The sequence below is a fragment of the Rattus norvegicus genome, chromosome 14 (genome assembly GCF_021556685.1).
Source record: "Rattus norvegicus strain SHRSP/BbbUtx chromosome 14, alternate assembly SHRSP_T2T, whole genome shotgun sequence".
NCBI classification, from domain to species: domain Eukaryota; kingdom Metazoa; phylum Chordata; class Mammalia; order Rodentia; family Muridae; genus Rattus; species Rattus norvegicus.
Genome location: NC_141547.1, coordinates 84999551 through 85024622, shown reverse-complemented (window position 1 = coordinate 85024622; position 25072 = coordinate 84999551). Strand labels below are relative to the sequence as shown.

At 47.9% G+C, this 25072-nt stretch overlaps 1 protein-coding gene across 10 annotated transcripts in view; it reads left to right on the top strand.

The window, feature by feature from the left end:
• Nucleotides 1-25072, top strand: part of Urgcp (upregulator of cell proliferation) — a 44079-nt gene extending 19007 nt beyond the window's left edge. For 2 of the 10 annotated variants that reach the window (XM_087583439.1, XM_087583437.1), the window contains exons 2-6: nucleotides 14478-14504; nucleotides 14994-15064; nucleotides 17386-17436; nucleotides 17778-17816; nucleotides 21826-25072. In XM_087583439.1, coding sequence (XP_087439565.1) covers nucleotides 17403-17436; nucleotides 17778-17816; nucleotides 21826-24410 — 2658 coding nt within the window. In that variant the 5' untranslated portion in view covers nucleotides 14478-14504; nucleotides 14994-15064; nucleotides 17386-17402 and the 3' untranslated portion in view covers nucleotides 24411-25072. 10 annotated transcript variants of the gene reach the window in all.

Genomic DNA, 25072 nt, shown 5'->3' with positions numbered 1-25072 from the left:
GCCCTAGCGGAGCGGGCGGGGGCGGCCTGCAGGCCCCTCCCCGGCGCCCAGCGGCAGCCGCGCAAGCAGCGGAGGAGGCGGGAGCGCCCAGGCCGCTGCGCTCATGGCGTCGCCGGGGTGAGTGAGGCGCTCCGGGTGCGCGGGGGGCGCCTGTTGGGTGAGGGGCGGGCCGAGATGTGCGTGTTCATGACCCGGCGCCCCCTTGGCCTCGGCCGGACCCCGGCTGACTCTGTCCGGCCAGGTGCCTGCCCACGACCCGCGGCCTCCCCCGCCGACCTTGGGCGGTCGTAGCCGGGCCAGGGTCTTCCCGCAGGGCCGCGGGCAGGACCAGCCAGGACAGCAGCCGGTCAGGGCTGGGGAGACGGATCCTGGAGCGGGGCAACAGGGAAGCTGCGGGAGGGGACTCGGGGTCCTAGGGCTTGGCTGAGGCCGCAGAGCGGCTTAGCAGGCCTGACGTGTGTTTCTGGCGTTTGGACTTGCTTGCGTTGGAAGTTGATGCTTGGGTTCACTGTCGTTAGGGGACATCCCCAGGATGTTCCGCAACGTCAGGGTAAGGGGGCTCAGCTGGACTGGACCACTGTCCAGAGTAAAAAAGCGGATTCGGGATCTAAAACCCTGTCTGTGTTGGGGTGGGGGTGGGGGTGGTTCTGTGAGCTGGCTACACTTGTTCTGGTTTTACCTCTTTCCTAGTGTTCTTTCTTTCTCGCTCAAATAATGTTCTTAGGAGATTACAGTGACACATATAGTTTGTATTTTTTCCCTCATTTTCTCAACAGTTCATTGCTACTGTTTTATTTGATTTTACTGGTTCTGAGATCTGAAATGACATAATTGGACTAATGCTTTTATGTCACAGAAAGGAAAATGGGTCTCAAGGTCATAGCTGTAGTCGGTAAACAGCTCTTTTGACTGTACTCCATCATTCAGAGGGTCTCGGATCCAGCAGTGCAGGTAGCAGTCCAAGCTGTGCATCTTTGCAGTTAGAAGGCTTACAGGTGCAGGAGGACTTCTGGGGGAAGCAGAAAGAAGTTAGTCTCCTACAAAGGCAGACTCCGCTATGCTGTGGAGTGATTTGGCTCGATACAGTGGTCTGAATGACGGTGAATGAAGCAATCTGAACTTGATCCAGGCCTGCAGGCGCCAGCCAGATCATGGGCAATTTCCACCTGCCTAGTGCCTTTCTAGGCTTGAGGGCAGGCAGGCAGGCAGACAGGCAGGCCAGCACTTCTGGGACCATGCATTTTCCAGTGCCAGCTGGGTATCCAGTACTTTGAGCTCATAAGGAAAATAAACAGTGACCCATCCTGGGCAGGCCAGGCTGATGGACCCACAGGGTCAAGGTCCCCCTACATTCTTGCCCTGCCTCTTAGGGAAGCGTGAGGGAGTGTTTGAGCCTTTTGGCAGCTGTCTTTAGGCTTGTAAGACATCATAGTCATTTTGTGTCTAAGCACACTGCTCTGTAGACAGGGGTCAGACGAGGACCTAACTAGCATTAATAATTCTATGAGCCTGAACCCACAGAACTGTTGTACTGTCTGATAACAGAAGAGTATAATGCCTGAGCCATGGTCTGTATATAGGTATTAATATTGGGGGGTTCTCATTGTGAGTGACCCAGTTAATTTGGGGTATATAGTAATCTGTAATTTCCTAAGGGGTATAAAACTGAGGTCACAGAACTTTTATTTAGTGTACTCCATTTAAGGAGACAACTGCGTGCTTGTTTTGATACACTTACTGCAGTTTACATCTCTAGATCTTACTCCAAAGGATTCTCTTTAATAAGCTTCTCTGGTAGGTGAGAGAATGCCTCCTGGACTCCCCTGTCACTCAGCTAGTTGTCTGTATCATCATCACCATCATCATCACCATCATCATCATCATCATCATCATCATCATCATCATCATCATCATTTTAGCTAGGGTCTGGCTAATGTAGCCATGGCTGGCCTGGGGTCTCAAGCTCATAGACATATCCGTGCATACGTGCACACATGTGCCCAGTAACATCACTAAACCTACTGCATTAGGTGTTTTAGAGAGCAAATGTAGATCAATGCATGGCAGAAATAGAAGTAGCTGGTGGGGGGGGCACAGGGGGTGTCTCTAAATTTCATGTTCTTTGCCAAGTAGCAGTGTCAGTGATACTGTGATAGAACTAGAGAGGAAAGAAAACAATCTTTGCCTGTTTGGAGGACCTTACAGATGTGCTAGGTATTTACCGCAACAGATGTGTTTCAGAGATGACCCATAATCCACTGTGTCTTGGACTAAGTAGAATCGAGACAAGAAGAGAAGGAAGGGACCATGGGCTCTGCCTACCACTAAAGGGCATTTCCAGTCAGCATCATCACAGCTCTGGGAGAATCCCTTCTAACAGCATTGTAGAGGGAGAGGACACGTGACACAGCTCGCCCATCTGTTTCCATCCTGCCCCCTGTGAGCAGGTCTCACTCCTATTAGCAACCAGCCTAACCAAAAGCACTTTACTTCAGTCCTCAGCACCACACAAGCTCGGCCTGGTGGCTAATGCTCTGGAAGTATGGGCCAGATGATCAGAAGGTCACAACCATCCTGTGTTAGAAGACGTCAGCTTGGAATACACGAGAACCTGTCTTAAAATAAAACTGAACTTTGAAATGTTACTGTCAGTTTTAACAGTGCTTACGTTTGCCCACTCCCCAGAGGAGGGGTAGAGAGATACCTGCCAGTCTTGCTCTCACTCTGGGTTTGTTTCTTGTCTCCACCCATGTGGACTTCCCACCTAGAGAGCTTCCCGTCTAGCCTTCTCTTCGATAGCTGGGGTTTCTCTGTCGTCCATCTCTGCTCATCTCAACACATGTGTTCTGCATTGTCATGGTTCTCTCTGTGGACCACACTGTTGATTCGCAATTCACATGTAGGTTTCTAGGAGCCTTGAAATTGTATGCAGCGTTATGGTGGTGTGTGTTATCCTGTAAACAAAATCTAGCTGTTGTTGGGTTCAAGACAAGGTATGTGTGACTGTCGCTCAGGCAGGCCTTGAATTTATGGTCCTCCAGCTTCAGCCTCTGAAATGCTGCGATCACCGGCCTTTACCCTGTGCCCTACTTGTCCTAGCATTCTCATTCTCACCAGGATCTCAGGCCATCCTAAATTCCCTGATTCTAAAGTTTCCCTTTATAATGTGTGTGTGGAAGTTAAAGGAAAACTTTATAGAGTCAATTCTTCCACCTTTGTGGAAAGTTCTAAAATACTAGTGTTGCTTTCCCTGTTATCTTGAGAGGGTTTCTTTTAAGACACCCAGCAAATGTCTGAAACTGGCTAACATCAAACGATTTGAGACAGGGTCTCATGTAGACCGAGCAGGCCTCAAACTTACTGTAGCAGAGGGTGACCTTGAAGTCCTGATTCCCCTGCCTCTGTCTCCAAGGACTTGCAAGTACCACCTCCCCCCCCCCCCCCACCCCAGCTAATGCAGCAAACCTTTAAACTTTTCTTCTTTTAAGATTTATTTATGTGTATGAATGGTTTGCATGTTTGTGTATGCACCACATGCACGCCTGGTGCCTAAGGAAGTCAGAAGAGGGCGTCAGATCCCCTCAACTGGAGTTACAAATGGTTGTAAGTCACTAGGTGCTGGGACTTGCACTCAGGTCTTCTGCAAGAGCAGTAAGTGCTCTTAACTCTTAGCCCCTGAGCCATCATCTCTCCAGTCCCTAGCAATTTTCATTTGCATTTTTTCTTATATACACACCCCTATGATAAAGTTTAATTTGTAAATTAACAACTAATAATAAAAATGAAACATTCATACAATATACTATAATAACAGTAATTTGGGCCATTTGTAAGTTAAGTAAGAGTCACTTGAATACAAGCTGTGATACTATGACAGTTGACCTGGTAATCAGGGAGATTTTAAGTGACTAATAGGTTGCTGACATACATCACAGATATGTGAGCAAAAGGGATGATTCATGCCCTGGGTGTGACTGGACTGGAGGCAGGAGACCTTCATGCTGTTGAGAACAGTATGAACTTTGAAACTTAGGAATTATTTATTTATTTTTTTTATTTCTCAGTTTAGATGTCTAGTCTGCAGTTGGTCACAAGGAATGAGAACTCGGAAAAGTGAAATCCCCTTGTGTGTGTGTGTGTGTGTGTGTGTGTGTGTGTGTTTTATGTAGTCTGTTATATTTACACAACCATTTGGGGGTATCTAGGGATTGATTGAACCCATACAAGCTAAGTAAGCCTTCTAAATCTGAAGTACATCTTATTGTTTTTTAATCTCACTACATAGTTCAGGCTAGCCTTGAACTTGTGATCCTTTTGTAACTGCTCTGGAACAGCTAGTCATATAGGCATATGCCACCCGAGCCTGCCTTTCAGTCTGTAGAAGCTAAAGAGTGTCATATTGTCTTACTGTTCTGTGTTCATTTGATTTGGCCAACAATGCCTATTTTTCTTTCTTTTACATTTTATTTATTTTATGTGAGTACACTGTCACTGTCCTCAGACACACCAGAAGAGGGCATCAGATCCCATTACAGATGGCTGTGAGCCACCATATGTTTGTTTGGATTTGAACCTGTGGAAGAGCAGTCAGTGCTCTTAACAGCTGAGCAATCTCTCCAGCTCCTTGTTTTTCTTTCAAGAAAGGGGTTTCTCTATGTAGTTCTGATTGCCCTGGAACTTGTTCTGTAGACCAGGCTGGCCTCAAACTCAGAGATTCTCCCATGCTGTCTGCAGGGATTAAAGGCATGAGCCACCACACCTGGCTTGAAATTCTATGACAAAAGAAATGTATACCCAAATGTTGACAGTTAGGTCAAACTTTGAGACAGGTCACAGTGTTCAGTTAAGAATGACTAATTTTGTCTGAGGTAATGCCCATTCGTGTCCGTAAACAGTTGAAGAGCAGAGACGAAGGCACTCTGTAGGACTGTGGCCACATATCTTTAATCCAGCTACTCTGGATGCAGAAGCAGGTGAGTCTCTTGAGAGTTTGAGGCCAGATTGGTCTGCATAGTGAGTTCCAGGCCAACCAGGGCCACACACTGAGACTTTATCTCCCCCTCTGAAAAATAAAAAAAGGGAAAGAATTGGCTTTTTATTTTAGGTAGATATCTTGGCCATTTTAAAATTGGTACCACCAAAGTATTCTGTAAATGGCACTATTTTGCCCCTTGCTGTTGATTTTTAAGAGTTCCTTATACCCACATACACATAATAAGCTACCTAAGAAGTGGGAAGCTTCCTCTTTGGCCTTGGTATTTCCTCAGTGATATTCAGCCCAGTTTATTTTGTTCTGATAACATGTGACTCAGTTCATAACACTGAATTCTGAGCACCCACATTCCACAAGGAACAGCTGATTTTCGTGGAAAGTGAACCTGCCCCTCACCTCTTGGCTCGGGCTGCAGCGACCATCACCCACAGTGAGGAAGAAGGATATGGATGTGAGAGGAGCTGCATGGGGAACTTAGTGAAGGCAGGAATGTGAGGATGGAGTGAGAAGAGGCCAGGGTAGATAAGAACCCAGGCTGGTGCCTTCTCCTTCCCTTCTTCTTCCTTTCCTTTTCCCCAAAGCACGACAGTCTTTTCTCTCTGCCAGTTTTTAAAAGATTGATTTATTTAGTTTGTTTTATGTATATGCGTGCTTGCCTGCATGTGACCATGGGCAGGTCATAAGAGGTGTTAGGGTTCCCTAGAACTGGAGGGAAGTAGATGCAAGCTCTTTGCCATGAGCTTTCTCTTCAGCCTTTCTCATTCTGCCCTCTTCCCCTCTCATCTCCCAACACCTCCCCTCCTCTCAGCCTTGCTCCAGATCTGATCTCTGCTCAGGTAGTTGATCTCGATAACCACCTGGAGACCTTGTGTCCACTTTGCCCACTCTCCACAGGACATCCTCACTACCCAGGCTTCTCAGAGCAGCTAAGAGCTGTTGCATTAACATTTTCTGGACATAAAAAGGTACCCAAGGATTAGTTTAGTCTTTTGCTCTTCCTGTCTGGGAAGATACTCAACCCAGCATATGTGGGAGTGAGGGGCTTGCCTTTCATACTAGAGTCTGGCTTGGACTGAGTGGGCCAGATATTGGGGGTTGAGGAAAGAACAAAGAGATGCCACAGTTGGAGGAAACAAAAGATGCATCATGCTTTGGGGAAACCTGACAGGAACACCTTCACTGCATAGACGGACATTGTGACCTCTGCACATGGGGCGTGGCTGGTTGTGCCTTCAGCACTCAGGCTCTGCAGTGGTCTGTGAATCTGAGGTCCCCACGTGTGTGTACTTGGTGATTTGTTGGGGTACTGGAGGCTGGCGTGTTCTGGCTCCGGGGCCAGTTCTTCACCATCAGACCTGCTCTTGACCTCTCTGTGCCTAGAAAAAAACCAGAATCTCAGAGTCAGGGACTTTCCAGTCCAGAGACTATTCTTAAATTTAGATCCGGCCCACTTCCAACAAGTGTGTTGTCAGGCCCGTCCTGAGTCTTTCGGCTGTCAACTAATCCTCATGGCAAGCCTATGCAGAGGGCAGAGGGTGCTGTTGCTTCCCCTTCCCACAGAGAAGGAAGTCAAGCCCAACAGAGCTTTAAAGTAGCACCTGCTCCGAAATGAATTTGTGTGTGTGTCTGTGTGTGTGAGTGTGTGTGTCTGTGTGTGTGAGTGTGTGTGTCTGTGTGTGTGAGTGTGTGTGTTGTGTCTGTGTGTGTGAGTGTGTGTGAGTGTGAGTGTGTATGTGAGTGTGTGTGTCTGTGTGTGTGAGTGTGTGTATGTGTGTGAGTGTGTGTGTATGTGTGTGAATGTGTGTGTTGTGTCTGTGTGTGTGTCTGTGTGAGTGTGTGTGTCTGTGTGTGAGTGTGTGTGTCTGTGTGTGAGTCTGTGTGCGTGTGCGTGTGTGTGTCTGTGTGTGTCTGTGTGTGTGTCTGTGTGTTTGAGTGTGTGTGTGTCTGTGTATGTGAGTGTGTGTGTGTCTGTGTGTCTGTGTGTGTGAGTGCGTGTATGTGTGTATGTATGTGAGTGTGTGTATGTGTGAGTGTGTCTGTGTGTGTGTCTGTGAGTGTGTGTGAGTGTGTGTGAGTGTGTGTGTGCATGTGCGTGTGCGTGTGTGTATCCGTGTGCGTGTGTGTGTTACTTTGTATGTGTGTGTATGTGTGTACATGTGTGTTCTGTGTGTGTGTGTTACTTTGTATGTGTGTTGCAGTGCTCTGTGGAGGCCCACAGTTGAGTGCCTTTCTCAGTTGCTGTTTTTCTTTCCTTCTTTCCTTCTTTCCTTCTTTCCTTCTTTCCTTCTTTCCTTCTTTCCTTCTTTCCTTCTTTCCTTCTTTCCTTCTTTCCTTCTTTCCTTCTTTCCTTCTTTCCTTCCTTCCTTCCTTCCTTCCTTCCTTCCTTCCTTCCTTTCTTTCTTTCTTTCTTTCTTTCTTTCTGACCAGGATCTGCTTGTCTCAGCCCCAGCTTCCCTCCAAGGCCGAAGTTTGGTGCACCCAATGTACAGAACAAAGGAGCAGGTCCACTCTAGTTCACTGGGTTAATTATAGGAACTTGGGTGATCCAAAAGCAGCTGTGTCACCCAGAGATCAGCATGGGTGGTGACCCTGGTGGCTGCATCCCTGGAGCTTACTGCACACTTTGTGTGCAGCCCCACTGTTATTTACTGCTTTTGTCCTTCTTTATCTTGTGCTTTTGTTTGTTCTGTATGTGTGTATTCGTGAGCGTGTGTGTGTGTGTGTGTGTGTTTTGTGTGTGTATGTGTGTGAGTGTGTGTGCGTGTGTGTGTTGGCACTGCAGGGCATGCCACAGGGCATGTGGAAGTCACCTCCCCTTCCGCCGTGTGAGTCCCCGGGATGGAGCTCAGGCTTCCCCTCCTGACAGCCCACACCTTCACCTGTGGCACTGTCTCACCGCCCCTTATTCTTACCTGTTTAGTGTGTGTGTGTGTGGCATTTGTTTGTATGGCGTGTATACCCATGTATGTGGAGACCGGAGGTCCATGTTGGGTGTCTCTTTAACCACTTAATTACTTTTCTATTTTGAGTTTTAATCATGTTTACATGTACGGCAGAGTGTGGGTTTGTGCATGAGTGCAGTGCCCAAGAGGCTAGAAAACCAGGGCGCCCTGGCTCTAAAGTTAAAGGTAGTTGTGAGCCACCCCATGTAGCAGGGGCACCCAAACGCAGGTCTTCTGCAAGAGAACACAGGCTTTTAACCTCTGCGCCATCTCTCAGCCCCTTGCTCACTTTTCACTGTATTCCACGACATCAGGGTCTCTCCCTGGACTGGGAGCACGCTGACCCAGGGAGGCTGGCTAGGTGTGAGCCCCGTGGACCTGCTCCCACAGTAAGGAGTAGCAGATGTGTGCATCAGTGCTTGTGTGGCAGGGACTTTACTGACAGCCATCTTGGGGCTGCTGTTTATTGCTTTTGGAGCCTGGGGAGGGGCCTGTGGTTCTTGTAACGGCTGGGCTTTCTGAGCCTTGTGAGCTCCCCTTCCCTCCAGGAGGAAATGTCTCAATTTGGAGGAAATAAGACACAACAGATGATTTCAGCCCAGCCCTAGCTTCGGTGCTATCATAATCTGACTAATGTTCTCCCAATAAGATATGTTGAAGCCGGAGACCCCTGTGAATGTGGCTTTGGAAACTGGATCTTTGTAGGTCTGATTAGTTAAAATGAGGTCTTATACAGGATTAGGGCAGGCTCTGGGGTAGTATGACCAGGGTTTGTACATGGAAAAGAATCAGGCACATACAAAGAAGACTGTGGGGCTAGAGAGATGGCTCAGCGGTTAAGGGCACCAATTGCTCTTCCGGAGGTCCTGAGTTCAAATCCCAGCAACCACATGGTGGCTCACAACCATCTGTAATAGGATCTGATGCCCTCTTCTGGTGTGTCTGAAGACAGCTACAGTGTACTTTTTTTTTTTTTTTCCGGAGCTGGGACTGAACCCAGGGCCTTGCGCTCGCTAGGCAAGCGCTCTACCACTGAGCTAAATCCCCAACCCCTACAGTGTACTTCTTATACATAATAAATAAATCTTAAAAGAAAGATCGCTGTGAAGATTGGGTTGATGAGGTGACAGCTCTTGAAGCACACATAGACTATGCTGTCCCCTGTAGCTGGTGTCACAGGGTACTACTGTTGTATGATGGACTTTTCCTGGGGAGATGCAACACACACATCTGTTCACCCCAGATTGTGAGGCCCATGACAGCAAGCACTGATACCATGGAAGTCAGGTTCGATGAGCCACAGAATTTTATTGGGTTACTTTCAGAGAATGGGTAGGGAGTTACTTATTATGAGCGGAAATGACTCAAGGACAGCGGAATCACCAAAGCCCACCGGATCATGGCTGAGAGCCCACAAAGCTGGGAGCTAAACACACTGCACGGCTACAGGAGGCAGATGGTCCGAGCCTCTCCTGCCTCTTCCGGGCTGCTGGGCTGGTCTCAGACCCTTCTGTGCAGCTAGACTTGTCCAGGAGAGCCTCTCAGCAGTCTCTGCTCTTCACTCCTGGGAGGGAGGAGCCAAGCGAAGACTCGGTTTCAGGGGCTGTTGAAGCTATTTTAAGTTGTTTACTCTCTGTCTTGAGGGAGTTTTTCTGAAAGATGGCGTGTTCCACCTTGTCCCAGAATGTCCTCATTTCCCTTTACAACCCCTGTCCCAAGATGTTTGCCTCCAAGTTGGAAGATTTGAATCTAGGAGGAGAATTGCTGTATAACAGCTCTAGAGACACCTGACACAGTGTTTATCCTTTCACTGCTGGAGGCTTTAAAATCCCAGAATTCTGAAGGCTGCTGACATCTGACGTCACTGCCATCTTCACCTGTCGCTGTCCTTCGAGTGTGTCCAGTTTCCCTCTCCCTACCACGTCATGACTTATTCATCTTTTGTTTATTCTGAGTCAAAATCTTACTCTATAGCTCAGGCAGACTTGGACTCAGCAGGTGGTTCAGGCTGGTGTCAGACTTAGCCATAAACCTCCAGCCTCAGTATCCCAAGAGCTTGGGTTACAGGCATGAACCACCGTACCTGGCTGTGACCTCATCCCTGTTTAGCTAATTAGACCAGCAAGGATCCTGTTTCCAGTTAGGATCACACACGGTTCAATCCTCAAGACATCCAGAGCGGTTTACATATTTCGGTCTCATAAAGCCAGGCTTTGGGGCAGGATAAATTTCTTGGGATATTATTTTAGTTTAGGATAAGAGTCCACAGTCAGCATCAAAGAAGAGGAACCTTTCTTGCCACTTTCTGGAATTGTAGGGCATAAGGGGAAGGGAACTTTAAAAACAGAGGTGTTCTTACTACCCAAAGCAGTCAGTAACCTATCGATGTGTGGCTCACCTGTGCTTGTCAACTCTCAGCACCACTGAGATGAACCAAAAGCTGAAAAACTTTGCAAACTCATAAAAAACAGACAATGTGCTAAAAAGAAACCAGCTGACTTTGGGTTCCAGCCATGTTTGGTGATATGGGCAGGTCTTTGCCACATCTCTCTGAGCCCTGCTTCCTACCTTGTAGTGTAGATTTGGGAGTTTCATGAGCTGCTGTAAGGCACCATAAACTGGTTATAGCTGATGATTCTGGGATATAGCAGGTAGGTTCAAGAGATTCGGTTTCTGGTGAGGGCCATTTCTCTGTGTCTGCAGGGGGAGAGTGGGCCTCCTCTTGGAGGTCACCAGTCCTGTCACATGAGGGCCTCACCTTGTAGCCTTATTTCATGCTAAGTTACTTAAAGATCTCAAGTCCAAATTAATCACATTGGGTGAGGACTTCAACATACTAATGTTGAGTAACACAGTCAGTCTGTTGTTCAAAGGCATCATGAGTTCAGTGAGGCACAGGGGCAGAGATGGACCCCCAAGCCTTGCTTTGCACATCTCTGTTGACATGGTTTGCAAGCTAGAATGAAAACAGAACGTGCCAGCGAGTATGGTTAGGAAGTCATTCTTTGCTGTTTGCTTACTGCTTCCTTGTGTGGAATAGAAAGGGGTGAAGTCTAATTCCTGTTTTGAGTACTGGCCAGCGTGTATATATATACGTCCTGGGATGAGTGTCCAGCCTCGGAACATGGCTGGAACTATGTCTTGAGCTGTAGAAACCTGTTGTGTGGCTTAGCCTGTCTATGATCCTCTGGCAGTGTTCGTGAACCTCTGAGGCAGGCAGGCCTGCAGCCTCTGTTCTGAGGGACTATGTTTAACCAGACACACTTCTTTTATATGTTACTTATTTAGTGTGTGCATGCGCACAAGTGAGAGTGTACTTGTGTGTACTCCTGTGTGCATGCAACAAACATATGGAAGTCAGGAGACAACATTTCCTTCCTTCCATCATGTGGACTAGAAGGATTGACCTCAGGTTGTCGGGTTTGGCCGCAGGTACTGTAACTTGCCGAGCCATCTCACGAACCTCCTTACAGTCAGTTACTCTAGTCCTTTTGTGCCCTCTGAGACAGGGTCTCTGTAGTCCCGCTCTCACATCAGGACCTTGCACACGCCGTGCATGTGCAATACCACTGAGCCACAGCACCAGCCAGACTCTGCTGTTAGCTTAGGGCCTCTTCTGTTGTTGTTGGGTTTTTTTTTGTTTTTTTTCTTTTTTCTTTTTTCTTTTTTTCGGAGCTGGGGACCGAACCCAGGGCCTTGCGCTTGCTAGGCAAGTGCTCTACCACTGAGCTAAATCCCCAACCCCTCTTCTGTTGTTTAATAAACCTGTTCTTGGGAGTTTCTCTAATCACCTTCCAACGCCCCACCTCCAAATGCCATTGTGTTGGTTTTAGGCTTTCAGTGCAGTGACCTCTGAGATACCAAGTGCATTCAGTGTGTAGGGAGACTAGTTGCTCGCTTCCTGGTGCTTTCCCCTTAAACCCTTCAGTATCCGTTTCCTAAGAAATAAGATACTCTGTTATATAACCACAGCATTGACGGGACCTACATTTCATTTTCATCTCACCCCAGAATTCCTTCCTCAGGATATAATCTAGGATCATCTGCTGCGTGTGGTTTTCTGGAATGTTTCCTTTGTATTTGAGATACTTCATCTCTCATGCTCCAGTAGAAGGTCACTGGTCTTAGTGTGCTGTGAGGAGGCCACAGAGGGCACACACTAAGGTCTGACCTCATTATTAAGATTCATTTGGCTCAGCTTGAGCTCTGCTGTTGGGTTTTCCTCACTGGCACTTCCTAGGGAGACTCGAGACAGAGCAAGCACAGTGGAGAGATGGTGCTGTTCTCGTTTGTTTGCTTTAGAGACAGGGTTTCTCTGTGCAGCCCTGGCTGTCTTGGGACTCACTCTATAGACCAGGCTGGTCTCCAGCTCACAGAGATCCACCTGCCTCTGCCACACCCGGCCTCATGGCTCTGTTGGTGTTCCTCCCCTGCACTTGTATCATCTGTTTCTTGAGCTGTTTGTTACGTATATGGACAAATCATTTTGTTCTTCAGTGTTTGTTTCTTACTGCTGTTGCTGGTTTGGAGACAGCCTCACTATGCAGGCCCAGGTGAGCTCACAGTCATCTGTCTGTCTGTACTTCCTAGATTGTTTACCTTTTGAGAGTTATTTATACATAGTAGTGTTGTGTGTGTGTGTGTGTGTGTGTGTGTGTGTGTGTGTGTGTGTGTGTGTGTTATGTGTACCATGTGTGTGTCTGGGGTTAGTAGAGGGCCCCTGGAATTGTAGCTGGGGATAGTTACACACCACCATGGGATTGCTGGGAATAGAACCCAGGTCCTGCAAGACCCAACGATGCTCATAACCACTGAGCCATCTCTCCAGCTCTCACTGGTTTTAATTACCATATTTCATTTTTTTCCTGCTCATGTTATCCCAGCTTTGGCCAGTGGGAGACCCTTGAGCTGCTACGTGAATGCTGAGACATTCTCCAAGACTTTGCAGAGCTTCCTTACCCACATGCTCAAGTCTCTCTCCTCTCCTTCTCAGTCCTGGTGCTAGCCAGCATCTCCAAGGAGCCCTGAGTTCTTTTAGCGTGGACTCTCTGAAGGTGTTCACATTGCTTACTGCTGTCTTTGCTTGCTGGCTCGTTCAGCAAACACAGGAATAGACATGTACATACAGACATACATAGACTTAGGCACGGGACACATACGTATGTATGTAGAGGCCACAGTTTACCCAGGCACCCCTGCAAGTTTTTTTAAAAAGATTTATTTATTATGTATATGAGTACACTGTAGCTGTCTTCAGACACACCAGAAGAGGGCACCAGATCCCATTACAGATGGCTGTGAGCCACCATGTGTTTGCTGGGAACTGAACTCAGGACCTCTGGGAGAGTAGTCAGTGCTCTTAACCACTGAGCCATCTCTCCAGCACCCCCTGCAAATTTTATAAATTTTGCCCAATATTTGTGTGTTCATCTTCCAGTTAGAACAAGGCTTGCTTGCTCTCTTTAAAAAAATTTTGCGTGTGTGTGGCATGTGCTCAAGATCATGTGTATTGTACATGGGTGCATATGCACATGTGCACACATATATGCGTGTGTGTGTGGGTGAGCGGGCACATGGGCGTGTGTGTGTGTGTGTGTGTGTGTGTGTGTGTGTGTGTGTGTACAGGTACTCTTACGCCACAGTGTACTTGTGGAGGAGTCGCTTCTTCCTTCCGCCTTGCTTTGAGATGGTGCCTGTCGCTCCTCTGCTCTTGCTATCCTCTTTTCTACCATTGACTGGCTGGCCTGTTCTCCCCTCTCTCCTTTATCTACCGTCTCGTCAGAGGAGTTCTGGGCAGAGGAGTGCTGCTACCTCTGGCTTCCCCCGTGGATTGCCAAGACTGAACCCAGTTGTCAGATTCATGAGGCAAGGACTTTCGCCTGCTGAACCATCTCTCTGGCCCATGTTGTTTCTACGATACACCTAAAATAATTTCGAATTTTAGAATTTTATTTTATCTTTGGATTCAGGATGTAGCTTGGAACTTGTGATTCTTCTGCCTTGCCTTCTGTAGTGTTGGACTGGGAGTGAGTGGGTTACAGAGCGTTTACCGTGTGGGAGGCCCTGGGTTTGTACCTCAGCACACACAGTGAAAACAAAGAGGACACACCTTCTTGTCTGCACTGTTTGCTTTCTACAGGGATTTGCTCTGTCGACCAGGCTGGCCTGGAAATTGAGATCCTCCTGCTTCAGCCTATAAAGTTCTGGGGTTACAGGTCTGTGCTCTCCCACACAGTTCTATAGTGTAGACATTTTCGTTCTGTGTCCCCTAACTTTTGATGAACATTTCTCTATCTCTCACAAAACATACAACATTTTATCATATTTATATTATACTATTCTGTAACTTGATCCCTACTAATTTGTACACCTGAAATTGACTGTGTTCACAAAAAGAAGCCCAAAGAATGTTTTGTGCTGGCCATAGAATAGGACTGAATTCCCTCTCTTTTACTGGGCTTGTAATGGGCACAAAGCTTTTGCTCTTGAATGTCAAGCTCACATCAACGTCTTTGTAACTAAATCTTATTCTTTTCCCTTAGGATAGAAGTGGAATTACTGGTCAAAGGGTATGTATCTTATGTCTTTGTGAGTGGCTGGCAGCTGTGTGAGTGAGTGGTGGCATTTCCAGGCTAGTGTGTATAGGGCTGTCAATTGGAGTCGTAGTGCGTATTGCACAGGGGCCCAGGATCAGCTCCCAGGTCTGATTTCAAGGATTTAGGATGTACCCAGCGTTTGTAGCTCTGAACGACTACATTATAAGGATATGTGGATGTTCCGGGCCCTCTAGATGAGCAGTATGTGCTCTTTAGCACTGAGCCATCTTAACAACCTGAGGTTGTAGTTTACAGACGCTCCCTGAGAGATTTTATATACAGCCAATTTGATTAGGCGAAAGTAGTAGTGAACTATTTTGTTTTTTGTTTTTGTTTTTTTTTTTCCAGAGCTGGGGACCGAACCCAGGGCCTTGCGCTTCCTAGGCAAGCGCTCTACCACTGAGCTAAATCCCCAGCCCCATGAACTATTTTAATGATAATTTTCTTCTCAAAAATCTTCAGGCATTCAGACCTGGGAGAAGTGGCCCCAGAAGTAAAACCTTCAGACAGCCAAACATCTGTGGCAATTGCAGGTAAGATTAGCCCTGTTTTTAAATAGGTTTCTTCTGGCTGTGGGATTCTGCACTCTGACTTGGCTGGGGACTGTGGGCCTCTAAAGCCTAAGCTCTTCTTCTTCTTTCTGTAGAAAGATTACTCCATCTCAGCTTCTTCTGATAAAAATCTGGAAGTCATACAAATTCTAGATCTTTATTTGAGACATAGATATATACTATGCAAATATTTTATCCCATCTCCGCTCTCCCATGTTTGTCTGTCTGTCCCTGTGTTTATGTGTGCTAGTGTATGTCTATTGTGCGTGCGTGTGTGCGCATGTGCGTGTGTGTGTTTTGTTGCTGTTGCCGCTGGAATTCAGACCCAGGGCCTCAAATCGTAGTGGTAAGTGCTGTGCCACCGAGATAGCCCCTAGCTCTGCGTTCAGGCTTTTTAAGACAAGCTCTCACTAAACCGCTTGGCTGGCTTGGAGTGTATTATGTAGGTCAGGTTGGCCTCAGGCTCAGAGAGATCTGGCTTCTGCTTCCAAGTGCTGGGAGTAAAGGTCACCACGCCTGCCGGTTTTCACTTTTTTTTGGTGTTGTCTTTTGATGCACAGGTTTTTTACTTACCTTTTGCTTTGCCAGCTATGTTTTTAGTATCACATCGAAGAAACTAGAATGAAGTCCAAGGCTGTGAGGATTTTCTTACAGGTCTCCTAAGAGTTTCATGGCTTTTAGTTCTTTTTTTTTTTTTTTTTTTTTTTTAAAGATTTATTTATTATATATGAGTACACTGTAGCTGTCCTCAGACAGACCAGAAGAGGGCACCAGATCCCATTACAGATGGTTGTGAGCCACCATGTGGTTGCTGGGATTTGAACTCAGCACCTCTGGAAGAGCAGTCAGTGCTCTTAACCGCTGAGCCATCTCTCCAGCCCGGCTTTTAGTTCTTACGTAGACTGTCCATTTTAAGTTAATTTCTTGTGGATGGTGTGAGATAGGGGACGACCTATGAACTATAGCCAGCACTAACAGTGGTGATGTGTCCATTTAGTGCTCGGGAACAGTATCCTACCTTGATGGAAAACTAGCCAGAGTGTGTTGGATGCTGTGATGCTCAGGGGGAGACCACTCGGTGCCAGTGAACGTACTTCAGTGCTCCACTTTGAGTCCCCCACGTAGGCTTGGAGCAGTTCTCACAGCATGGGACTTCCACGGTGTAACCTGGGCCACGCACTGCCCTTGTGTCCAGTGAGACCTGGAGTGTGGGCTGGCCACTGAGTCACAGTCACACCCTCCCTCACCCTTTTGATTTTTAAGACGTGTTGTTAAGTTGTCCATATTGGTCTGGAACTCTGTGTAACCTCGTCAGTCCTTTAACTTGCTACCTTCCTGATGAGCAGCCTGGGATTACAGACACTCCTGCCTCTAACAGATTACCAACCCTGTGTAGTGATGCACATCTGCTACCCCAGCATTCAGGAGTTGGAGGCAAATGGATCTCTGTGAGTTCAAGGCCATCTTCACCTACATCACAAGTTCTAGGACAGCCAGAGCTACATAGACCTTGTCTCAAACAGCAGCAACAACAACACAAAATTATATGTATGAGTGTTTTGCCTGCATGTATGTTTGTACACACATGTGCACAGTGCCCACAGAGGCCAGAGGAGGGCACTGGATCCCTGGAATTGGGCCTAGTGTTAGGGATTGCACCAGGCCCTCTCTGTAAGAGCATCAGGTGACCTCTTGGTTTCTCCAGCACCTATACTGGGCTCTGATTTTCTTCTAGTTGTTCTTTCTTTTCATACTGCATTTTGAATTCCTAGGGAATTTTTTTTTTGTAGTATCTTACTTTCACTTTGAGTGACATTTCTTTCTTTTTTTCGGAGCTAGGGACCGAACCCAGGGCCTTGTGCTTGCTAGGCAAGCACTCTACCACTGAGCTAAATCCCCAACCCCTTGAGTGACATTTCTTAAAAGATTTATTTATTTATTTTCTGTGAGTATACTGTCACTATCTTCAGACATACTAGAAAAGAGTATTGGATTCCATCAGATCCCATTACAGATGATTGTGAGCCACCACGTAGTTGCTGGGAATTGAACTCAGGACCTCTGGAAGAGCAGTCAGTGCTCTTAACCACTGAGCCATCTCTCCAGCCCTTAAATGAGATTTTTAATTGCTGGACATTGTGGGTTGATGCATGAGTCCTTCTGTGTTTTCACTCATACCATCCTGCTTCCAAAGTTACACGGAAGGTAATTTTTTTATCTTCCTGATATCACATTCAGTTCAGACTTCATAGACAGGTTCTAGCTTGCTGATGAGGTGAAATGCCTGTGTCCTTTCTTTCTAGATTTGGAATGGAGAGAAATGGAAGGAGATGACTGCGGGTTCCATTATGGAGGTAGGGGCTCCAGGACTTAGACACACTGGGCTGGGAAAGGAGGGTGCAGGGAAGAAGTGAAAGGCACTAGGAGGGGTTGGGGATTTAGCTCAGTGGTAGAGCGCTTGCCTAGCAAGTGCAAGGCCCTGGGTTCGGTCCCCAGCTCCGAAAAAGAAAAAAAAAAAAAAAAAAAAAAAAAAAAAAGAAAGGCACTAGGACCCGGTGGCTTTACATTTTATATTGTTAGGATTCCAGGGAATTGCAATTTCGGTTTTAGTGGAGGCTCTACTTAAGCTACCTCCTGTCATCCAGACGCACCCTATTGATTAATCCCCTTTATTTTCCATTGCTTTTTCTTACAGATGGTACAAATGAGGCTCAGGACAATGACTTCCCAACAGGTATTCAATTTCTCATTCTAGCTTTGCATTCTGTTGAAGGGGAGGACGGTATGGGTGGCTAGTTCTCATACTTGACTCCATCAAATCACCCCTTTATGAACTATTAATAATGTTGCTAGAAGAAAACCACTTGGTGAAAGTTACTAGCTATAAAGTAACCAGTGTTTCCTTTAACTTGCTACACCTCCACGGGGGGCCTTTGTAGGTGAAGGTGTGTCTTATTTTTAACAAGCTCCTGAAGGTACTCCAATGCCCAGTTAGCTACATTTAGAAACACTAGCAACAGGGGTTGGGGATTTAGCCCAGCGGTAGAGCACTTGCCTAGCAAGCGCAAGGCCCTGGGTTCGGTCCCCAGCTCCGAAGGAAAAAAAAAAAAAAAAAAAGAAACACTAGCAATAGCTTTTTTTGCTTATCGGCAGACTTGGACCCAGAGCTGCTGAATGGTCTCCTAAGGGCTGTGTGGGGTGTGGTACATACATAGAGAATGAGGCTGCTGTTCTGTGGTTTTCCCAAGTTGCTTTGATGGATCATGCTCTTAAGCAATAATGGTTGATGTACATCCCTGGCTTCATTTGGTCAAGGAAACCCAAGTAATATAGAACTGTCACAGCCCTGTCTACACAGCCCTGTGTAGTTCTTCTGTTGTTATTTATCCATTTATTCTTATATTACATTTGTGTTGGGGCTGCAGAGCTGGCTCAGTGTTGAGAGGACCTGGGTTTGGTTATTGTGCCCTCTTCTGGCCTCTTTGGGCACTGCATGCACATAGTGTGTACACACACATACACACACACACACACACACACACACACACACACACACACACACCCATGCACATAAAAACAAAAACTTTTTTAAAATTACATTTTTAAAAACTTACTTTTTATATTTGTGTGCACATGCGCAGGTGTATAGAGCTCAGAGGACAATTGGAGAATTTATTCTCTTCTACCATGTAGGAATGAGGATCAAACTCAGGTCATCAAGTTTGGAGGCAGCTGGTTTTATCTGCTGAACCATATCATCTGACCAGTTGTTCTGTTTTTAAACCAAATTCACAGCCCCTTTGAAACTTCTCAAGTGGGCCTTCAGTCGTATTGCTCTAGAACTTGGAGCCCTGAGCTGACAAGACGTCTCAGGGGTAAACATGCTATCTGCCAAGCCTGATGACCAAAGTTGTAACATTGGGATGCCTTAGCTTTTCTCTCGTCTCTATACATATGCCATGGCTCATGCATGCAAATAAATTTACAATTCTGGGCCCTAAAATCAGTGCTATGGGACGCTTATGGTGTTGTATGCCCAAGGTAAAGGCAGGAAAATTGAATCCATTCACAGGTTTGAGAGAAGACTGGGGAACACCCTCATTCCTCCTCCAGTCTTGAACAAAAAAAAAAACAAACAAAAAAAAACCCTCAAAAACTAGGGGTATCACTCAATGGTGAAATGCTGTCTAGCATGTGGATTTTTATCTCAGTTCTGCAAAATAAATACATACATACATACTTACATTAGTAAATTGGTAAGATATCAGGCCAAATCCCCAGAACAGTGAGAACTTTGTGAGCATCAGCTTATAAACGTCTGCAATACATAGGTTGGCGTTTGAATATCTTAATCATTCTGTCTACAGAGCAACAGTCAGCGCCCAATGCTTACTGCATGAGCCAGGGTTCTCTAGAGTAACAGAGCTCAGAGAGTGAGTCTGTGTGTGTGCCTGTGTGTGTACATATCTATCTATCTATCTATCTATCTATCTATCTATCTATCTATACATACATATGACATAATATATATGTAGTTGTTCAGTCCAGAAGGCTGGAGGTCTCAGCTGGTCCTCAGTATATGTTGGAATTCTCAAGAAGTGAATGGCAGTGAAGGAATGGATTTGCCAGCAAGGTGAGAGCAAGTGGCAAACAGCAAAACCTTCCTCCTTCTGTGTCTTTATATAGACTTCCAGCAGAAGGTGTGACCCACACTGGAGGTGGGTCTTCCCAACTCAAGAGATTGGATCAAAGGTGTTTTTCCACCTCAAAGATTTGGATTAGAAGTGGATCTTTTCACTTCAAATTAAGCAAAAATCTCTTACAGATGTGTCCTCCATTTTTGGTGTTAGTTAATTCCAGATGTCAAGTTGAGAACCAAGAATAATAATCACAGTCACTAAAAGGCAAGTGTTACAGAGGGAGTGGTGGCCTGCAGATATAGTCCTAACGATTTCAAGAAAAGCGTGAGCTACATAATGAAGCTGTCTTCAAAATATCAAGAGCTTCAGGCTGGAGAGATGGCTCAGCGCTTAAAAGCACTGAGTGCTCTTCCAGAGGCCCTGAGTTCAATTCCCAGCAACCACATTTGTGGGATCCTTTGCCCTCTTCTGGTGTGTCTGAAGACAGCTACAGTGTACTCATATACATAAAAGAAATAAAATGTTTTTAAAACAGTCAAGTGCTTGCTGGGTGTGGTAGTATATCTCTGAGACAGGTGGGTCTGTAATTTGGGGCCATCGTGGTATAAATAGATTAAGAATAGCCAGGGCTACAAAGTGAGAGTCAAGAGAGCCAGGGCTGGATAGAGCGACCTGTCTTAGAAACAAAATAAAACAAAAAACCCAGAACAAAAATAAAACTTAAAAATAAAATGATAAGGGCTGGAGAGATGGCTCAGTGGTTAAGAGCGCTGACTGCTCTTCCAGAAGTCATGAGTTCAATTCCCAGCAACCACTTGGTGGCTCACAACCATCTGTAATGGCATCTTATGTCCTCTTCTGGTGTCTGAAGATAGAGACAGTGTACTCACATATATAAATTAAATAAATAAATCTTTAAAAAAATAATAAAAAGTTAAATATATTTACCACATCTTGATCTCTAACTAAGGTTGGAGATAATGACTTAATGGTAGAGCATTTGCCTGGCATACAGAGGGTGCCCCGTCTTCAGCGCCAGAAAAATCCCAATTCACAGCACAAGCCGGAGCCCTGAATTGCTGGCCTTAGATTTGCAAACTCTTGCCAAGATATGGTTGCTATTTTCTTTTAAAAAATCTTCTCCAGTTTCTTGACAAATAAAGAGCATTTGACAGATAACCTGGAGTGTGACTGCTGAGTGGCCATACCCCCTTGGGAATTTCCTCCAGGCTCCGAGGCAGGCCCTTGCCGTGTCTCATGCTGGTCTTGACTTTACAGCCAGAATTATAGGTCCACAATGCTTCCAGATTCCTGATTGGGCTGGAGCATGAAGGGGTGGGTGTCCACGAGGCCTGGGTTGAGATCTGAGAAGTAGAGTTTGCACTCAACACCTAGGAACATGTGTGCTCTCTCTAGTCACTTAAGGTCTAGCTCTGGCTTAGAAAAACTCGAAAAACTAGAAATCATGGCTTCTACATGAACGCTCTTGATTCTTAAATCTAACTCCTAAGTTTCCCCACCCCCCTCCTTTTTTTTCTGTCTTAGCTATGGTCTTATAGTGAGATCCTGGCAGACCTGGAATGCCCTGTGAAGACCAGGCTTGCCTTGAATTCATAAGAGATCTGCCTGCCTGCCCCTGTCCTGTCTCCCCAGTCCTGGGATTAAAGGTGTGCATCGCCATGCCTTGGTGCAGCTTAGTTTTACCTATGTGTGGGTTTTGTCTCTGTGTGGGTGCATGCAGAGGCTGCAGGATTCTCTGGAGTTGGCGTTACAGTATGAGCTACCTGGCAAGGGTGTTGAGAACTGACTTCGGCCTTCTGGAAGAGTAGTGTGTGCTTTTAACTACTGAGTCATCCGGCTACCCCATTTCCCGCTGTGTATTCAGTGTCTCTCTCACACATGATATTTGGGGGTGCAGTTGAGACAGGATTTACCCTCTACCCTGACCACAGGTCAGCCCAGCATATTCGGGGTCCCTTGGAACTACGTCCTATTCTCAGAGATGTCCTCCAACCCTTCTCTGGTCGTCTTTTCCTACCCAGCTCTGCTCTGGCCCTGACTTGAGAATGAAGGCTAAACATTTATGTCTCTGTTTTTTTACAGTGGAGAGAAGCAGGCTTCAGGAAATGCTGTCCCTGTTGGGACTGGAGACATACCAAGTACAGAAGCTCACCCTCCAGGACTCCCTGCAGATCAGTTTTGACAGCATGAAGAACTGGGCTCCTCAGGCTCCCAAGGACCTCCCCTGGCATTTCCTCAGGAAGCTGCAGGCCCTCAATGCTGAAGCCAGGAACACCACCATGGTGCTGGACTCGCCTCCAGAGGCCTGGCCCACAGAGAAAGGGGGCCAGACGGAGGAGGGGATGATGTACTGGGACCCGGCTGAGGACGTCGCTGCTGATATCTACTCTTTCTCGGAGCTGCCCATGCCCGATACACCTGTGAACCCCCTCGACCTTCTCTGTGCCCTCTTGCTGTCTTCAGACACCTTTCTGCAGCAGGAAGTCCTGCTGAAGATGTCCCTCTGTCAGTTTGCACTCCCACTTGTGTTGCCTGATTCTGAAAACCACTACCACACCTTCCTGCTCTGGGCCCTTCGGGGTGTTGTGCGGACATGGTGGTTCCAGCCCCCACGGGGCCTTGGGAGTTTTCTTCGAGAAGACAGTGTGGTCCTGTCCAGGGTGCCCACGTTTGCCTTCGTTCGCATGGACGTCAGCAGCAACTCCAAGTCCCAGCTGCTCAATGCTGTCCTCAGCCCTGCCAGACGGCAGTGGGACTGCTTCTGGCATCGGGACCTCAACTTAGGCACGAATCCCCGAGAGATCGCAGACGGGTTAGTAGAGATCTCCTGGTTTTTCCCCAGTGGTAAGGAGGACCTAGATGTTTTCCCGGAGCCCATGGCCTTTCTGAACTTGAGGGGTGACATTGGGTCCCACTGGCTGCAGTTCAAGCTCTTGACGGAAGTCTCCTCTGCTGTGTTCATTCTGACTGACAACATCAGCAAGAAGGAGTACAAATTGCTGTACTCCATGAGGGAGTCAACCACTAAGTACTACTTCATCCTGAGCCCCTACCGGGGGAAACGGAATACCAACCTGCGCTTCCTCAACAGGCTGATCCCCGTGCTGAAGATCGACCACTCCCACGTGCTGGTGAAGGTCAGCAGCACCGATGGCGAGGGCTTCCTGAGGCGGATCCGAGCCATTATGTGCAGCGTGGCTCGCTCCCCCTGCAGGAGGATGTCTGTGGAGGACATGGCTCATGCCGCACGGAAACTAGGCCTCAGAGTTGACGAGGACTTTGAGGAGTGTCAGAAGGCCAAGGACCGGATGGAGAAGATCGTCAGGAAGATCAAGGATGTGGACGCCTACAAGAGAGATGAGCTGCGGCTGCAGGGCGACCCTGCAAGGAAGGCAGCCCAGGCCGAGAGGGAGTTCTGTCAGCTCCAGTGGGCCTCGGAGCCCCCAGAGAAGCACCGGGCTGAGTTGAGACGCCGGGCCCTAGAGCTCCGGGTGCAGCAGAATGGCCAGGAGCCCACCTCGGGGGTACAGGAGTTCATCCTGGGAGTAAGCAGCCCCTCCCCGAGTGAGAGGCAGTACTTCCTGAGATGGATGGAGTGGGGGTTGGCTCGACTGGGCCAGCCACGGCCAAGACAGCCTCCAGAGACCCTTCTCACCCTGAGACCAAAACTCGGTGGGCCCTCGGACTTGAATGAGCCACTCTGGCCTGAGCCCTTGGGGGTGGAGCACTTCCTGCGGGAGATGGGGCAGTTCTATGAGGCGGAGAGCTGCCTGGTGGAGGCAGGGCGGCTGCCTGCTGGCCAGAGGCGCTTTGCCCACTTCCCAGGTTTGGCTGTGGACCTGCTGCTGGGTGGGCTGCCCCTGGAGCTGGTCGATGGTGCCACTCTGAGCATCCCTGTTAGATGGGTCACTGGGCTTCTCAAGGAGCTGCATGTCCGCCTAGACAGGAGATCTCGACTAGTGGTTCTCTCTGCTCTGGGGGTGCCGGGCACAGGGAAGTCTACACTCCTTAACACCATGTTTGGCCTGAAGTTTGCCACTGGGAGGAGCTGTAGTGCCCGAGGGGCCTTCATGCAGCTCCTCCCTGTAGCTGAGGGCTTCAGCCAGGACCTGGGCTGTGACCAAATCCTAGTAATAGACTCTGGGGGTTTAATCAGTGGGGCCTTGGCCTCTGCTGGAGACAGGTTCGAACTGGAGGCTTCCTTGGCCACGCTGCTAATGGGGCTAAGTAATGTCACTGTGGTCAGCCTAGCTGAAACAAAGGACATCCCACCAGCCGTTCTTCATGCGTTCCTGAGGCTGGAAAAAATGGGACACATGCCCAACTATCAGTTTGTGTATCAGAACCTTCACGACCTGCCTGTTCCCAGTCCTAAGCCCAGAGACAGGAGGCAGCTCCTGGACCCGCCCAGCGACCTGAGCAGGGCGGCTACCCACTTGGAGAAGCAGGGTGGCGGCTTCCGGACACTGGCGGGTCTGACCGAGAGGCAGCACGTCTGGCACATCCCAGCCCTGTGGCATGGAGCACCACCCATGGCCGCCGTGAGCCTGGGCTACAGCGAGGCCATTTTTGAATTGAAGAGATGCCTATTAGAAAACATCAGGAATGGCTTGTCCAACCAAAACAAAAACATTCAGCAGCTCATTGACCTGGTGCGGAGGCTGTGACGTTCGGACTACAGGGCCTCTTGCCTGTTGTGACAACAGCCAGTAAGGCTGCGCGTGTCTGGCACCCGAGGGTTGGCTGGTACTTGCTGCTCATGGGGCAGCAGGCCAGTGACAGCCGGGGCTGAAGGGCCCCTTCACAGTGTTAAGCAGCAGCCTCCGACTAGCTCAGAAATACCGGAGACACCGGAGGTCGGGGTGGGGTGATGCAAGCAGTAAGTTGCTCTCCGTTCCTAACCCACGACAAGGCTCCTGGCAATTGGCCCTCTGGGTAGCTGCTCCTCCATTGGCCCCTGAAAGTAGGGCCCATCTCCCTTAGTCACTGCAGATGCTGGCAGACAGGGATATTTCGGGTTGTCCCAAGGAAGCAGAAGCCACACAGGTAGGTCCTTCATGGACCAGCCGAGAAGGTTTTGGTGGTGAGGCACCGCCATGGCACTGAGCTTGCACCGGTGTGTGGAGCACTCCGACCCTCGCCCAGGAAGCGCTCCTCAGTCACCGTCTGTGGTTCCAGCACTCTGTCATCCTTCCTCAGAACCTCACTGCACATCGTCACCCGTGTTACTGTCTGCCCCTAGACTGTGAGCCGTTCCAGGGCAGGGCTGAAGCTCTCGGTCCCCAGGGCCTGGCACACATAGGCGCTTAATAAATGTTTGTTGAATTAA